At 36.9% G+C, this 17266-nt stretch overlaps 1 protein-coding gene across 1 annotated transcript; it reads right to left on the bottom strand.

Annotated features, from left to right (window-relative positions):
• Positions 1 to 3291: 3291 nt before the first annotated feature.
• LOC142640633 (putative FBD-associated F-box protein At3g50710) lies at positions 3292 to 11049 on the bottom strand. Its single transcript, XM_075814815.1, has 4 exons — positions 9936 to 11049; positions 9651 to 9791; positions 9300 to 9564; positions 3292 to 3617 (listed from the first exon to the last, which is right to left on the bottom strand). Exons 1-3 carry the CDS (start codon positions 10941 to 10943, stop codon positions 9301 to 9303), a joined length of 1413 nt encoding a protein of 470 aa, XP_075670930.1. The 5' UTR covers positions 10944 to 11049; the 3' UTR covers positions 3292 to 3617; position 9300.
• Between the last annotated feature and the right edge of the window lie 6217 nt (positions 11050 to 17266).

Below are 17266 nucleotides of genomic sequence, written 5' to 3'. Positions count from 1 at the left end.
AGAGTTGCATTTGTAACATGCTGAAATCTAACAGTAGGGTTTGCATCATCTTCATCACATTCATTCATATCATCAACATTAGGATTGAGAGTAATTTCATGGTCATCAACACCCCTATCAAAGTCACCTCGCTCAATCCTCTCTTCGTACTCATCTTTATCGTCAAGATCTTCCCCAACACAGTGTTCGTCTTCATCTTTAACTACTGGAACTGTAGAGGATTCACCTCGATGTGTACAAAATTGATCTTCATATCTATTGCCAGGTTCGCTCTCAACTGTTCTTGGTGTCTCTTGAAAAGGGGGTGTATAGCCTCCCAACGTGGTGCATTGATCATCTAGGACTGCCAACTGTAGAGATGTAGTTGTTTGTACAATATCATTTATGCCGACTTCTGCACGCGGCTCCAAAGTGACGTACAACTCAAAATTTGCTACTTGTTCCCATTGACGCATCTTGTGAAACATGAACTTTACATGTTTGTCTTCTGTTATCGCCATATATCTGTAATTAATGCATTGATTGAGGACTTCATGTGGAGAACGGAAAGTAATATGTATGTCATGCAAAGCAGGGTTCAGTTGCAGCTCTTCCATAATTTTTATCTTCAAATCACTCAAGGTCTTTAACTTATGGCGTATCATCATATAACAGCACTGGATACCCGGACCTTGAAATGGAAATCCGTCATAAGGGTTGGCATTGCTAAGGGATCCACCGTAGTATATATTTATATAGATTATTATCAACCTATAGATCATCAAGTGCAATTGTTTTAGTGACAAATTTATAACTCTCAATCAACATCAATCACAAAACTTTGGGTATGACATGCCAACAATACTAACCTCAACCAAATTTGCATATACTCACATCCAAATCATTCTAGAGGCATTACTTTCAAAACCCATTCAAATAAGATATGATGAACAAAAATATTATAGCAACTAGTTACCCATTGAAATTTTTGTTACAAATTTGAAACAACTATATCTTGAAATAATTTACACTAAAAAGACTGTAATGGGTGTCTTAGGTATCAAACTCATAATCCATTTCATACCAATGACAAAAACCTAAAAGAACTAAATATTCCTAACAATTGATCACAATATTTAGTACTAAATATTCCCAATATTAATTTTGAATAAAAACCTAGCATAATCACAATATTTGGTACTAAATATTTCCCCAATACTAAATATTCCCAATAATTAATCACAATATTAATTTTTTTGAAAAACCTAGAAAATAATTTAATCACAATATTTACACTAACATAAAATAAGCAAATATTCCCAATATGTTGTAATAACATAATTAATCACAATATTCGGTACTAAAAATTCCCAATTTACAATCACAATATTAATTTCCTAAAAAAAACTTAGCAAATAATTTAATCACAATATTTACACTAACAACAAAAAAATTCCCAAATATGTTGTAATAACATTAATCACAATATTTCCAATAATTAATCATAATAATAATTAAAAAAAACTAACAAATAATCACAATATACTAACAAACTACCCACAAACAAACAAACAAACAAACTAATCACAATATTTACACTAACAAACAAAAAAACAAAAATTTTCCTAATATGTTCTAATTGTTTCTTAAAAAAAATAACCTAGCAAATAACCATTATACTAACAAAAAATATCATCAATATTGTAAAAAACATTACCTGAGAGATGATGAAAGTTGAGTGTAATCGTTGTGTGAGTGATGAGGGTTGTGTGAGTGATGTTGCTGTGAGAGCAGAACAGAACTGAGAGTATAAGAGAGGGTGTGAGCCGGGTAAGGGGGAAAAAGGTCCCAGTTGGGACCCACATGACACGTGGATGGGTTGGGGACCATTCACAGAAATCGAGTTCAGGAGACTCGATTTTTAGAAGCAAATAAATCGAGCCTCCTTTACTCGAGTTACGTCCACGTGCCCGAAAATTATGGTGACCAAAAATCGAGTCTACTGGACTCGATTTACTTTAAGTGATCACGTGACCAACGAGCCCAGTTGATTTAATTTAAAGTCACGTGGTAATGTGTGCAAAATAGAAATCGAGTTCATTGAACTCGATTTTCTTGACCAAAAATCGAGTTCAATGAACTCGATTTCTATTTAAAGTCAGCTCCACCTGTCTGCAAAAGAAATCGAGTTCAATGAACTCGATTTTTGTGCCTACGTGGATTGCTAGTCCAGCTCAGCCAGTCCCAGTCCAGGTCAGCTAGGGGGATGATGGAGAAAAATAAGCCGAAAATCGAGTCCAATAAACTCAATTTGTTAGAAACCAAATTTGTTTCAAACCTTTGCTTACTAATGATATAGTTTGAGTTTTGTAGTTAAATCTGAAAAAACGCCAAATAAACAGCCACTGTGTTGATATGAACCAAAAGGAAAAACCTCAACAATATCCAATCTTGAGTTCCTTTAAATTGAAGGTATTTGCCTTGAACAATAAACATAATTAATGTGAATAGTTATATGCAATTTTCTTGTCACAAACCCATTGAGTAGAGGCATACAAACACTTTTCTGATCATTAAATAATCCTAAAAAATAAATGAGAAACTCCAACAAAATTTTCCATAAACTACAAGGAAACAGCAACTACTCTAGAGTCCAGACCAATTAGAGAAATACACGAAGAAATAGCATGCCGCATCACTTGTGCTTTGGTAGTTGAGCTTCAAATAAGGACTAATAATAGAATTTCTTATAGAAAACCCTCCTTTTGGCTACCAGGTCTAGACAGCCAGAGATGGCTAGGCCAATGTAGTTGTTAACTTAAAATGTGACTAGTAGTTACAAAGATAGTACTGCTTCCTCATCTTCCAATGTTGGCTGCTAATTACCGCTTTTATTTCGAATTGTTATTCAATATGTTCTCAATATTCCACTAGTTAACATTATTGTCATACACTCTATTTCTAGCAATATGACATTTCTTTCAGTATTGTGTTTAACAATGTTACCGAACTAAACATGCCATGGTGCTAAAAAAATCCAGGTTTTTCTTTACTCGTATAAATTATTAATATGATGTGTATGGGAGCCACAAGGTAGCTAAGCTCATCCGATTGCCCAAAAGTACTTCTTCGCTCAATGGTTAGAATGTAAATCACTTTTACAAGTGCACCAAGTTTACAATTATATATGGAAACATTTCACATAACAACTTGAGGCATTTAGTCTAGACGCCTTCCAATCAAAGGCCAAATTCATTCAAAATACGAATGCCTGTAGAGACCAAAACTGGGTCAACAACACTACAAAATAAATTCTGTAAACATGAATAGATAATCTAAACATGGATCACTAGAAACTTTTCCCCCCAGGAATCAAGAAACAAAGGGCTAACAACTATTTAACAAACAACCTACCTACATGGTTTCTCAAGGCCCATTTTGCATGTTCATGAGCTTCACTACATTCAAATCTCTTTTCACCCATTAAAATTTACAATTAACAAAATCTCTTTGAAGAGTTAAAATATCATCAGCTACAGTACCTATTTCCCTTCACAATTGCCTCAATGCAGCATTTTGAGTTCTCTTCAAAAATCACCTGACTATGACCTATTTGCTGAGCTACAAACATTGCCCACCTGAAGGCAAGAGATTCAGCAACTCTTGAATGAACTATCTAACTATAACATAAAAGCAGACGTATTTCAAATCAGAACAACTTTAACATTTAGGGTCCATAAGCTTCCTAATTTAAATCCAAACACATTTAAGACACAAGTATTTAACCAACCCAAAAATGGATCCTTATACTACTAAATACCATATGTACACATGATTTCAGAAACTAAACATTAATCACAAAGTACTAAACTAAATTTCACTTAATTTCTAGTTAGTTTCAGATTCATATGATTTCCTTCAAAAAAAAATTGATAGGTCTGTGGCCTCTTCTATCCCTTTGTATGCCATGTCAAGAGTCCAGGCTCCAAAGGCCACTTGCTCAAAGGTGCATCCTATTTTAAATAATTTTTGGTGGGAAGCCTCAAAGGGCTCAAAATTAACATGTCTAAGAAAGTGGAAGTCCATTTGTAAGCCAAAAGTGTTACGAGGGCACTGTTTCACAAAAATTGAGAATTTCAACAATGCTTTTGTAGCAAACTACGGATGGAGTTATTGTGCATTGAAAATAAACATTCGGGGAGGCTGCTAAATTCTATATACCTGAGAACTGGTTTTTTACTTCAAGCTCACGCCAAGTGGATTTGGTTTTCAATATTGGCAGTAGAACCCTTCTCAAGAGAGCATGAGGAAGGTAGACTGCCCATTCAAAGGCATTGAAGTTCCACAAAGCCTTATAGTGTAACTCGACAAATAAAATAAAAACGGAAACACGGTCATTGCACAATTTTTTTCCACTGACAATTCATAAGGGGAATTCCAATCCCTACCTTTGCAATTATCACAGAGATCTAGAAAGTAAAAAAAAATTGATGAAAGGTAGAGACCAAAACCCTGACTTAGGCTTTTATGAAGGTCACACCCATCATCACAAAACAAAATCTATCTCAGCATTTCTAACTTTCCAAATCTAGCTATTACATTACCTTAAAAATGCAATTCCAGACCACATCAAGGCCAGTGCAACTTTATGTAAATTGTGCAGCAGCAGGAAGCCATTAGCATTATAGTTCTTCTTCCAGAACTATCAGTTTAGAAAATAACTAGAAATTTAACATTAAAAATCCTAAATTAACTCAAGTGCAGAATAGGTGTGGGACATTACAAGATATTTCGTTCTCTCTATTTAGTATGTCAACTGAAGCATAATCAAAACCTTCAGAAAACCACCTTATTTCTTCTTTTCCTTCCTCACAACTAATGCCACCATCAGCTTAACAAGACTAAAAACTATAAAAAGTAGGAGAACAATGTCATGCAGAGTGAAAATAAGGTAAGACTTGATGAAAAGAAGGTGATAGAAGAAGCCAAAGCTATACAGATGAGGAAGAAAATGCAAAAGAAAAGGATTGGAAAAGCTAAAGTCAAAAGGTATCCATCTCAAAAACCATCTAAGAGCAGATTAGATGAATAGTTTTTTCACATGCCATCTGGTCATAATATTGCAATGAAACCGTACCTCGGACAAGTTAATTGTAATTTGCCCATGCAACGCCAATCCAATGTTGAAAGCTCATGAGTTAAAAGTTAAGATGGAGAAGGGCTTAACAAGAAGCACCAATGCTGACGAGTAGAGTGGCTAATGATATAAGATTTATAGTTACTTATCAAAAAATAAAAAACAAAAAAAAGATTTATAGTCTCAACAAGAAGCATCAATGCAGATGAGTAGAGAAGCTAATGATAAAAGATTTATAGTTACTTTTAAAAAAAGAAAATAAGAAAACACAAAAAACAAAAAACAAAAACAAAAAAGGATTTATAGTCACAACAAGAAGCACCAATGCAGGTGAGCAGAGCAGCTAATGATAAAAGATTAATAGTATTTTTAGATGTTGATCAACAATTAGTTTAGCCGATATCCAATGGAAGTGATGTGATGCATTCTTATATATAGTGTGAGTTGGGGCAGACGTGTACTTGTAGGAAGACACTTGTTGACAGTATTTGCATCCCCTCTTCCAGTCATGCAATAGAACTATAGAAGAACTAACAGGTTCTGCATCAACTATCAAACATATCATGATGGCAGACTCATTTCACATTAGAACCATCTTTTTTTGTTTTTTTTTTGATAAGTAAGATGTTTATTAATATCAAAAATGTAACACCCTAGTACACAGGGAGTGTACAAGGGTTAAACAGTCAAGAACAAAAATTACAAGAATCTAAGAAATCAAGAAATGATAAAAATGTTTGGTTCTGGAAAGCAGTCAACCAATCTCTAAGGGTTCTAAAGAAAAATAGCTTCAAGTCTGAAATTGATCTCTCCTTATCTTCAAAGCACCTGCTATTTCTCTCTCTCCAAAGACACCACAATAAGCAATGTGGAACAATCATCCATATATGCCCATTTCGATGACTACCAAACCTGCCTTGCCAACACGCTAATAGCCCCACTACAGATTGTGGCATCACCCAGCTAACTCCAAACAATCCAAACACCATTGCCCACATATCCATTGCAACCGGACAATGGAGAAAAAGATGATCAACTGATTCACCATTGCACTTGCACATGTAACACCAATCCAAAATCCAAATCTTCCTTTTTCGTAAATTGTCAATCGTTAAGCACTTCCCCAAAGCCGCAGTCCAAACAAAGAAAGCAACACGAGAAGGAATTTTCTGTTTCCATATACTCTTCCAAGGAAAGCAACAATCATTGGAGCCCACTAAGAGACAATAATAATTTTTAACCATAAAACCCTTCTTTCTATCAAGTTTCCAGCACATCTTATCCTCACCAAATCCTTTCACCGAAGCACCATAAATAGTATCCATAAAACCAGCCAATGCCTCGATTCCCGAGCATGCACACCCCTAAAGAAACTTACATCCCAAAAGAGAACTCCATTATCAAGCTTCATAAGCTCAGCCACACTAGCCTCCTTGTCTCTGCAAAATCTATACAATTCTGGATAACGAACTGCAAGGGAAGTCTCACCACACCAATGGTCTTGCCAGAATTTCACTCTTGACCCATCCCCAACATCAAATAGAATATAGCGAGAAAAAGAAGGCCATCCCTGACGAATATTTTTCCATAAACCCACACCATATGGACCATTAACAGGCCTAGTACACCAGCCACCCCCTTCACAGCCATATTTCACCTCTATCACTTGCCTCCAAAAGGCAGTCCTCTCCATCCCAAATCTCCATAGCCACTTTCCAAGCAAAGCTTCATTAAAAAGTCTTATCTTCCTTATCCCAAGGCCCCCTGAAGCAATGGGACTGCATACATTAGCCCATTTAACTAAATGGAATTTTGGTTCATCTCCAATGCCACCCCATAAGAAATTTCTCTGTAGTTTCTCAATTCGGTTAGCCACAGCAACAGGAATAGGGAATAGAGAAAGGAAATAAGTAGGTAAGTTAGATAGAGTGCTTTTAATTAAAGTGACTCTACCTCCCTTTGATAAGTACAGACGTTTCCATCCTGCTAATCTCCGTTCCATCTTTTCCAGAATTGGATTCCAGATTGCCTTATCCTTACATTTGGCTCCTAAAGGAAGACCCAAATACTTCATTGGAAGAGTACCTTGTTTACAGCCAAGAACAGTCAACAATAAGTCCAAATTATGCACCATACCAACAGGAACCAATTCTGACTTGCCCAAATTTATCCTTAAGCCAGAAACCACCTCGAACCAAATGAGGATCATATGGAGAAACAGAATCTGGTCCAAATCAGCACCACAAAAAATCAAAGTATCATCTGCAAAGAGAAGGTGAGACACCACCAAAGATCTTCCCTCTACAGAACCCACCCTAAAGCCTGACATGTGACCATCATGGGCAGCCTTTTCCAACATCCTCCCAAGGGCTTCCATAACCAATACAAATAACAAAGGGGATAATGGATCTCCTTGTCGTAACCCCCTGGAACTCTCAAAAAACCCACAGGGAGAGCCATTTATCAGAATAGAGAAGCGAACTGTAGATATACAAAAGAAAATCCACTGACGCCATTTAGCAGAGAAACCACCCTTTTCTAACAACTGCATAAGAAATCTCCAGTTTACATGATCAAAGGCCTTCTCAACATCTAATTTGCAAAGTAATCCTGGCAAATCGATTTCAATCTCTTGTCAAGGCTCTCATTAGCAATAAGTACGGGGTCAAGAATGCACTGTTTCTCACAAAAGCATTTTGAGATGCTGAGATTATATCTTCCATGACTGTGCGAAGCCTATTGGCTAAGACCTTAGCAATGATTTTATAAACGCCCCCAACAAGACTAATGGGACGAAAATCTTTAACTTCAATTGCTGCATTTTTTTTAGGGATGAGGGTAATGAATGTTGCATTCAAACTCTTCTCAAACTGACCTTTAACATAAAAGTGATTAAAAACAGCCATAAGATCAGGTTTAAGAATTCCCCAACAAGCTTGGAAGAAAGCCATAGGAAACCCATCTGGACCAGGCGATTTGTCACCATTAAAATTCTTTATTACCTCAAAAATTTCTGCCTCATCAAAGGGTCTATCCAACCAATCTGCATTATCACCAGATATCTTTGGAAATATCAATACTTCTGGAAATGGTCTATCAACTTGCTCCTCAGAGTATAGTTTCTGATAGAATTGAGTAATACAATTAGCAATCATGCCTTGATCGGAAGACAAATTTCCATCTACCATAAGGCTCTCAATGCCATTAGCAACCATCTTTTTTTGTTATAGAAGCTTCCAAATTGAAAGCCAAACACATTCAAGATAAGGGTGTTTTGTACAGACCAAAACCAGGTTCTTAGAGTACCAAATACCATTTTTATGGATAAATTGATAAACTAAACATGGATCATCAACACATTCCCGCCAAGAATCAATAACTGAATTAAAAGACAAAGGACTTACAACTATTATAATAAATACAACCATTAGTAAGCCAAAACCTACCGAAGGCATTTACCTTTGAGATCTTACTTTATCATTTTTTTCTACAATAAGAAGTGCATCTTAATATATCTCACCCAAATGGAAGTATATTGGGTACTGCAGTTGTGCTTATGTACAACATTAAATAAGGCTAACAAAACTGGACAAATAGACATGGAAGGAGGTGCCATGTAGATATACTGACCTGTTATGCCAAAGCAAAATGTCTGAGATATGTACTAGCAAAAATGATTTGGTAAAAAGTAAGCCTGTGAAAGAGTAATTCAAACATTCTAAATATTTCATCCACATATAATCCTTTCAGGAGTTACATTCAACTGTTTTATTATTTCAATTGTCGCTAGTTACCCAACAGAATGAGTAAGCCTAGAATCTAAAAATTGAGGCACATAAACTATAAAGAGGTAACAAAAGCTCACTTATGAACATTTCTCTGTCAAATTTTTAGTCTAATTCAAAAACAAATAACACTTATGAAGGTCAAATGGATGTTTTGCAAAATGATTATCACAAAAAACAATTCCTACTGCAAGGAGGTCAGAGAACATTGGATAATTGATCGTCTCTCTCTCCCTCTCTCTCTCTATCTCTCAATTCATAGGAGGGAAAAACACGAAAATCTAAAAAAAAAAAAGAGTAATAAATGCTTACCACCAGCAGAGGGTCTATAATAAAAAGAAAATATTTGTAACATTGCCTTTGGAATTAGTTGCAGAGTACCAGTTAAAGAAGTATACCTCATTCAACTCTAAGAAGACATGTTGTTGAGCACCTTGGGAACATTGATAGTTTCTCAAGAACACTTTCCTTCGACTCTCCACTAGAAACTTGAAATATTGCTGTCTTCAAAACTCTTGCCTCCTTTAGTACATATTTCACAAGTTCCACTTCATCATTCAAACCTTTAAATCCTCTGTAATAAAAACTTGTGAGTGATGACAGATTAGCAGGATCATATTGTGGCTCCTTCCAATATAAGTTGCTTTCAACGAAATCATAACCCTGATGACAACAAACACAGCAGATCATAAGTGTAAGTTTAGGGAAGATGAATGATCAACAGAAATACTTCTATTAAATCAACTAACCTTAGTAATAACAAGAGTTTCTAGATTAGGAGCTTTTTGGAGCAAGTCTCGTAGCACATTCCAGTTACAACCATCCACTTTAAATTTTAGTCTGACCAAATTCTGGAATGAGGAAGGATAAATATTTCCAAAGTTGTGCCACTGCATGCGAGATTAAAATCACATCAACATCAATTTGATATAAAATAAATGCGAGACTATAACCTCGTATTGTCCTAAGAAATTGAACTAAAGATCATAGGTTTATTGAAAAATATATAAAGCACTTTATGAAGGGGATCTAACCTCTGTGCCGTCAGGAGAAAATGAGAGGAATTTGACGTTATTCAGTGCAGCAAAAATATTGAACACCCATGTCCTGTCAAATTCTTCATCTTCATAGTCAGAGTCATAAGGATAGACATCCGCCTGAACTAGGTTGTTTAGTTTTTCATAGAATTTGATGACGCGTAGATCACCATAGAATTCAAAGTACTCAAGAGCTGGGGCGTTTATCTCGAGTTCGTAATCGGATTCATTATATTCAATTTTGCTGATACTCAACCGTTTCAGCGTGGGTACGCATAATTTATACTCACCCTCAAAATGGTCAGTTGAAAATGACAAATCTTCGAGGACAGGGCAGCCAGAGAGGAGTTTCAAGAAAGAGTGTTCTTGTGAATTAATGATACTCGGCAACCAAATACGTACTAAACGCAGTATCTTTAGGCTCGGGAAATTAAAGGATAATGAAGGGGTATCAATATCAATATCAATATCAATATCAATATCAATAGTACCAGTTAAGTTCAGAACCACTAATGTCCTGCAAGAGAAAAAGCTTGGAGGCAATTTCAGATTTTCATCCCTATCAGTATAAATGTCGAGATTTAGTTCTTTTACTTTACGAGCAGCGGCAGTGCGAAGCCATGCGTCGAGATGGGAACCGTCCCACCAAAATTGCCATTTGAGGCGAAAAGTTTGGAGCTCTCCACATTCTTGTTGAGCCAAAACACTTGACACAACATGTGCAAACATGATCTCACGTGCCTCTTCAACATCTTCATCCTCATCAAGCGAAAGCTCCGAAGTGTTGATCTTGTCACTGTCGAGGAATAGCTTTGGGACGAGAGTCCAAAGGAGCTTCCACCTGGTTGACAAAATGCTTGTGGCGATTGACTCTTTGGTTGGAAGGAAGGAGAGAATGTGGCAGAGAAGAGATTCCGGTAGACTACTGATCCTGTCGACCACTGCATCTTTTCCGGGAGAGAGTGTCTGGCGTTTTGAATTTGATTGAGTAGACGATTCGGCCATCAAAGAGGTCAAACGTTTAGGGTTTGCTGAAGCTAATGGTTGGTTGGAATGATAGAGTTACAGTTTCCTTTTCCTTTGTTTTTTTTTTTTTTTTTTTTTAAGAGAGAGAGAGAGAGAGAGAGAGAGAGTCATTCCTATGCCACCAGGCCCTCCACCACCAAACAGCACAAGGTTTTTGACATTTTCAGTATTTTTTTTTTTTTTTTGTTTATTTGTTCTTAATTATGGTTGCTGTCACTTTGTATTTGGAATCTTGGATTTTAGAATTTGAAATATAGGGAGTTAGGGACTAATAATTATGCATATCATTCAAATCAGTCTGGGTATAATAGAAAAATTTATAAAATTTACGTAATTTTTTCTAAAAATTACTCACATCAATTAATGTATAACTAGTATGTAATTCATGCTACCGCACGAAAATAGATATAATTAAATAAAACAATGAAATAAAAATAGCATTATGTAAAAGGCTTAGTTAAGTCTAAATTCATATTATTAACTAGAAAATTTTATTAATAAAACTTAGCATTATGTAATTTTTTTACAATTTCAGTTGAGCAGACCATCAAACCTTATATGATATGGCTTATCAACTAGGGTTTTACTTGTAATTGCTTATAAATAATTGGCATAAGAGTGTTTTGTGTGTATAGGTGGATTGTACATTGGACGTATAGGAAATGATGTTTGTATTGTCTATCTTCTAGCTTAGATGAGTATAGTTTGATAAAATTTGTATAATTGATTTCTGGGAGGTATGTGATATGTGATCAGTGGATGGTTTACTTTTATTATTTTATTATTATTATTGATTTCTAGGAGGTATGCAAATGATTCAAATTTTATGGTTCTAACTTGTAACTCCAAGCATATGCATGGATATACTTAAAAAATACACATTAAGATGCATAGTATAATTCCTATATATATAATTTAAATACTATTAATGTCTAGTTATTCTTATATTTTGTTAACTCTTTAAAAAAATATTGTAAGAATATTATTAGGTAGAAAATGTAAATTGTCCATATTGTTTTTTTTTTTAAATTATTAATTCTTAATTTTTGATATTGTGAAGCACTTTTTTTTTTCTTTTTTTGCTTGGTTACTTTCTAAGTGATAATTGTCTGCTTCATAATTTTTTTTTAATTATTATTTATGAGGGGGGTAAAAACGCTTAAATAAACGTTTGGGCTTTGGGCCTGGTTAGTTGGTACAAGTCTGTCCGATCAGAGTCCTCTAAGCCCATAGGTCATTCCGCACTATAATTGTCCGAGGAGTTGTCCGAGGAGGAGTATCTCCTCGGACAAGCCCAGTAAAGGCCGTGGGACTTGCTAAATAGTTAGGGACAAAATTTTGAAAGATCTGTTGGGTAAAGGTGTGATCCAAGCACACGTTAGAAGTAGGAACTAGTAAGAAAATATCTGAGAAAAAGCTGCTGCCACCGCATTAAAGGCCCTGCATCTACCTCATTGGCCGCATTAATGGAGAAATGACCTCTGAACAGTAGTATTCAATCTTCCAACTATCGTTTGAAGACTCTAAGAATGTGGTGAATGGGACAAGTATCTGAGAAAAGATCTGTGTTACACGTGGATGAAACAGGGAAGAAGAAGAAGGATATAAGAAGACGAGAGATGAGATAAAGGGGCGGAGGTTTTTTTTAAAAAAGAAAACTAAAAGTTGTAATCTTTTGCTTAGAGAAAAAAGGGTAATACAAATTGTCCTCGGCTTACGTCCGATGAGGGTTTTTTGTTACGTTCATCTATTACTTGCATAGACTGCGGCATTCTAGTCTGTTTATCAAACTTTCCAATATCCCTAATCTAGGTTTCAAACCCATACTCTACAAATTTTATTGTATAAGGCTCTTTGGGCCTGAGCCTATCACTTATTTTTGGGTCCGGGTACAAATTGTGCACTTACAATTTATTTATAGGAAAACTTCATATGATGTAACGAAATTGTTTTATAAATTTGGATTAAAAAAATTGAAATAAATATTTAAAATGAATATATAAGTTGGAATAATATTATTATAAATATCTTTTGTGAAATTTAAACGTATTTGCTTGCTTGTTTTCTATTTAATAATTGTTTGCTTTTAATTTTACGTAAACTTCATAATGTTAATAAGAAATTCTAAAGAAAAAAAATCTATAAAAAAAAAGCATTCAAATTTTGAATTAGACTTTTTTTTTCCCATAAAAAATGAAGATAAACCTTGTAAAACACTGTACAGATAAATATTCCATAGTAGGAAATGTAAAGCAATGAACACAGCTAGGATTGCAATGTAATTTTCTACAAGTAATAGGACATGAGCCACATATTAGTCTAGTAGTTGGCAAAGCAAAAGAAGCAGCCACTACAAAATTCCCCCTATGACCCCGGAAAACCAATTCGTCCTGAGAGGGGGAGAATGGGAATTGTAGATGTTAGAGCTATGAAATAATAAAACATAACAAACAAATTTCAGTTGAATATAACTTTCGCAATAATATTGGTTAATTTGGTGGTTCTGAATTCTAACACATAGAACCAAGTCAAACAAAGGAATAAATTAACATGCATAGCATACAAAACTAACAAAAAATTCAAATGGAGCAAATAATGCTTAGCCCGAAAACACATAACAAAGGTTTTCCAGACTCAAACATGCTAGTAGTATAAACTTAAAGACTTTTAGTAAGCAATCAAAAAGGAAGAAGCACCACAAATTAATCCCCCAACCCACTCATATTTTACATGATAATGATGTAATAGGTACATTCGAAACAGGATTGGTAGGGAAAGTTCAAAAGGTATATATGTCCTGATGAAGCCAAAAAATCACCAGTAAGCCACACGTTACTCACCAAACAGAAACAACACCTGCACAACCAAATAGAAAAGACCTAACAGAGAGCACCGGTGAAAACCCTCCAAATGTCAAGTTAGAACTTTTTATCGCAACCCTAGAGTGCCAGAGTTAAGTGAATAATGCGTACCTTGATTTATGAGGGTTGTGAGGTTTTTTATAGTAGCATGAGGCCAAAGTTTACACCTTCGTAACGAAGTTCTTTCCTACTTGGATTGAACCTCGTGGATCTTACTTACCTTCTAGAGTTCCTTTCCTTATGGGAGTTTTCTTGATCAACAATGCAGATTCTAGGCCTTACGTGAACTAGAATTCTATTTATGATAGGATTCTTAGTGTTAGTTGTGGGGCGTACATATACCTCATTTAAGAATCCTTCGAGATTACTCAACGTCCGAGAAACATCAAGTCATCTTTGACCCGTCAACCCAGCACTGTCACCTTCAATTATTTTACTTCGTCGTTCTTAATTTTTCCTCTTCAGTTGCCCCCTCACTCTGTGGGTCCATCACAATTTAAACAGACGGACCCATTGGAGTGACGAATCACTGCGTTTAAGGGGAGAGAATTTTTTTGTGACAGGCTAACTGTGGGGATATTTAATGACAACACGTGGCATCTGCCTAGTAGCCCATCACACAAAATGAAGCACCTCTTCATATTTCGTGCCACATCTTCTATATAAACTCGCCTTCCCATTCCTCATTTTTCACTTCCCCTAGAAATCTTTCGGTCAGAGCACCACCGTCACCTCTGTCAAGCCTCCACATCGTCCAACTGGATCATCCGTTGCCTATCACTTTCGTTGAAGAGTTGTCGCCTTCAAAGGAAGTTTCACCGTTCGGTCGCATTTTTCGTCGACTTCAACTAGATGTATTCGTTTCAATGAACTTTTTCTTTTTCTTTTTCTTTTTTTAAATTTTGTATTCCTATAGATCTGTTAGTGTTTTAGGGTTTACCGTCACATGTAGGTGATGTCTAGTGTGTCGAGTAATCATTCGTTTGTCCGCGATGGGGCGGGCTACGATGAAGGATTCCCGTCAGGTCAGAAAGACTCTGAAACTTCAAGTGAAGAAAGGAATCTGTCCGCTACATCTTCGTCAATAATTGATGAGAATTTAGATATGGACGGGCTAGAGGATGCTTCTAGTGACGGCCTAGATGGCATTAATCCTCCCATTCAATCCGTCATAGGTCCTGACGGGTTTAGAGAGTTTGTAATGTTGCCCTTATGGACAGTTAATGACTTCAGGTCTTCGATCAAAGAACCTCACTTTAAAACTCTTAGGGCCAAGTACCAAATACCTGACAATATCCGCCTCCGTCTACCCCATAAATCCGAAAAATGCTACTATAAGGGTGTTGAAGGCGTCGAGGTCTATGAGCAAATGCTAAAGGCAGGGCTCAGATTTCCCTTAAGCCCTCTCCACCGTCACCTCCTCCAGTATATGGGCCTGTCCGTTACACAGATCTCAATGCCTGGAGGATCTTTCTCGGCGTGGAGGTTTTGTACGGGGCAATGTCCAACAGAGCTCGAAGGTTGACGATGGAAGAATTCTTTCACTGCAATCGTCCCACTGAGATTACACAATCTAGGGGTATGTACAACTTCGTGGCTAGGAGCCCGTTGTTGAGGCTTGTGTATGATACCCTGGACTCTAATAGGGATTGGAAGAGTCGATATTTTTTCATGGAGGGAAACGAGTGGATGTGCCATCCATGTGATAATGAATATATGCTCGTCGATACAACATGGGGCATAATGCCCCCGTCTGGTATGCACCCGTCGATACAACATGGGGCATAATGCCCCTGTCTGGTATGCACCCGTCTAGTTTTTACTTGTTTTAAATTCAAGGTTAGCTATCCGTCTATGTGGTTACCTTAGCTCTCTTCTTTGCAGCTCGGGACTGTCCACAAGTCTCACTAGAGCAGTGGAGTTTCTTAGAGAGGATTTTTAACAAGACCAAGCTAGAAGAGAGGACGTGGTCAAAATTGGTTACTCTTGACACATTATTTTGGTACTATGACAGCCCTGAACCTTCCGTTGCAGCTCGTTGATATGACACTAGAGTTCATAAACGTAAGCCCGTCCGGTCTATTCTTTAATCTGTTTCTCATTTCGTAACGTCGTGTGCTCATCCACCTTTTCAGAAATGGACGACGCCAAAAGAAGAGCCTTCATCAAGCAGCAAGCTACCAAAAAGAAACAAGAGGGTGGTTAGCCTTCCAAGGGGACGGGATCATCCGTTCCGCCCAAAAGGAAACAGCCAAATAAATCTGACAATCAAACCAAGAAAATGAAGACAATGCCTGAACCCGTCGTAGGACTTGAAGCTGAACCCAAGGCAGCCGTCACTCTTCTAGGGCCAGGAAAGGGCAAAGGCTTAATGAAAGGTCCAGACACCGTCCACGAGAAACAAACCGTCCTCTTCCGAGGGGATTCGGGGTATGCGCTAGAGAAACTTTCATCTATCCTTACTGCCGATGACTATGAGGACCTTGGCAACCATGCTACTAAAGTCATGGGGGAGACGGGCCTCTTTAGTATTGCTCAGGTATTTTCTACCCGTCTTTGTTATTTTTATCATGATTTCGTTGATCTTATGGCCCCTTGGTTTTCAGGCAATGCTAATGATGAAGGGACTCATGGGTCGCTGCCTGAATCATAAGACGTCCTTAGACCGTCTCAGGAAAAAACCAAAGTGATGAAGAGCGAGCTCAACGGCCTCAAGGCCTAGAAGGTGGGTATAGAGAAAAAACTTACCTGTTCAGAGCAAGTAAGGGGAGAACTTGAAAAGCAGACGGAGCAACTAACGCAGATTCTAAGAGATAAAGAAAAAGATATCACGGATGTCAAGGATCAGCTCTGTCAAGCAAAGGAGTAGGCAATACGTGAGTACCGTGACTCTGAACTTCTCTTAGCTGAACTTGGAAGTTCTTTTGCTGAAGGGTTTGATGATGCCCTCCGTCAAGTCAAAGCCTCATATCCAGATTTAGACGTGTCCTACTTTATGATTGAGACTCAAGGGTAGACCCTAGCTCAATCCGTCCATTCTGAGAGCACGGAGAGTTTGTTTGCTGCCAATGATCCTCATGTGGACGTAGAAACGACCCTTGATGAAAGAAAAACGACACTTGTTGAAGGTGATGCCGATCAAGCTGCTAATGAAGAGAAGAATGAAACCCCCCCTCCATAGTTTTTTTTTTTTTTTTTGGGGTTAATTCTAAGGACAACTCTATCCGTCGTGATTTTTGTATGAGGACATATATTCCCCTTTTGTGGGGCTCAAGTATTTTGATGGTGCGTTTTTAACCGTCTACTTGTTATTTGTTTCTTTCATATCATCTTTTTATCTGATATGCAATCCATAATCTAGGGTCCGTCGTAAAAATATTCTTATCTAGTTAATAGACTCATCCACTTCAAGGAAGGACTCGTCCACTTAGTGGACTCGTC

This window comes from Castanea sativa, chromosome 6 (assembly GCF_040712315.1).
Source record: "Castanea sativa cultivar Marrone di Chiusa Pesio chromosome 6, ASM4071231v1".
NCBI classification, from domain to species: Eukaryota; Viridiplantae; Streptophyta; class Magnoliopsida; order Fagales; family Fagaceae; genus Castanea; species Castanea sativa.
Note: the sequence above shows the minus strand (reverse complement) of the source record. Positions and strands in the feature narration are given on the sequence as shown.

Excerpts from the sequence above, each read along its gene's own strand:
- LOC142640633 (XM_075814815.1), bottom strand. The coding sequence starts at position 10,943 with ATGGCCGAATCGTCTACTCAATCAAATTCAAAACGCCAGACACTCTCT. Across the intron at positions 9,792-9,935 it reads TTTCTCCTGACGGCACAGAG|TGGCACAACTTTGGAAATAT; the intron begins GTTAGATCCCCT and ends TCTCGCATGCAG. Across the intron at positions 9,565-9,650 it reads AAACTCTTGTTATTACTAAG|GGTTATGATTTCGTTGAAAG; the intron begins GTTAGTTGATTT and ends TGTTGTCATCAG.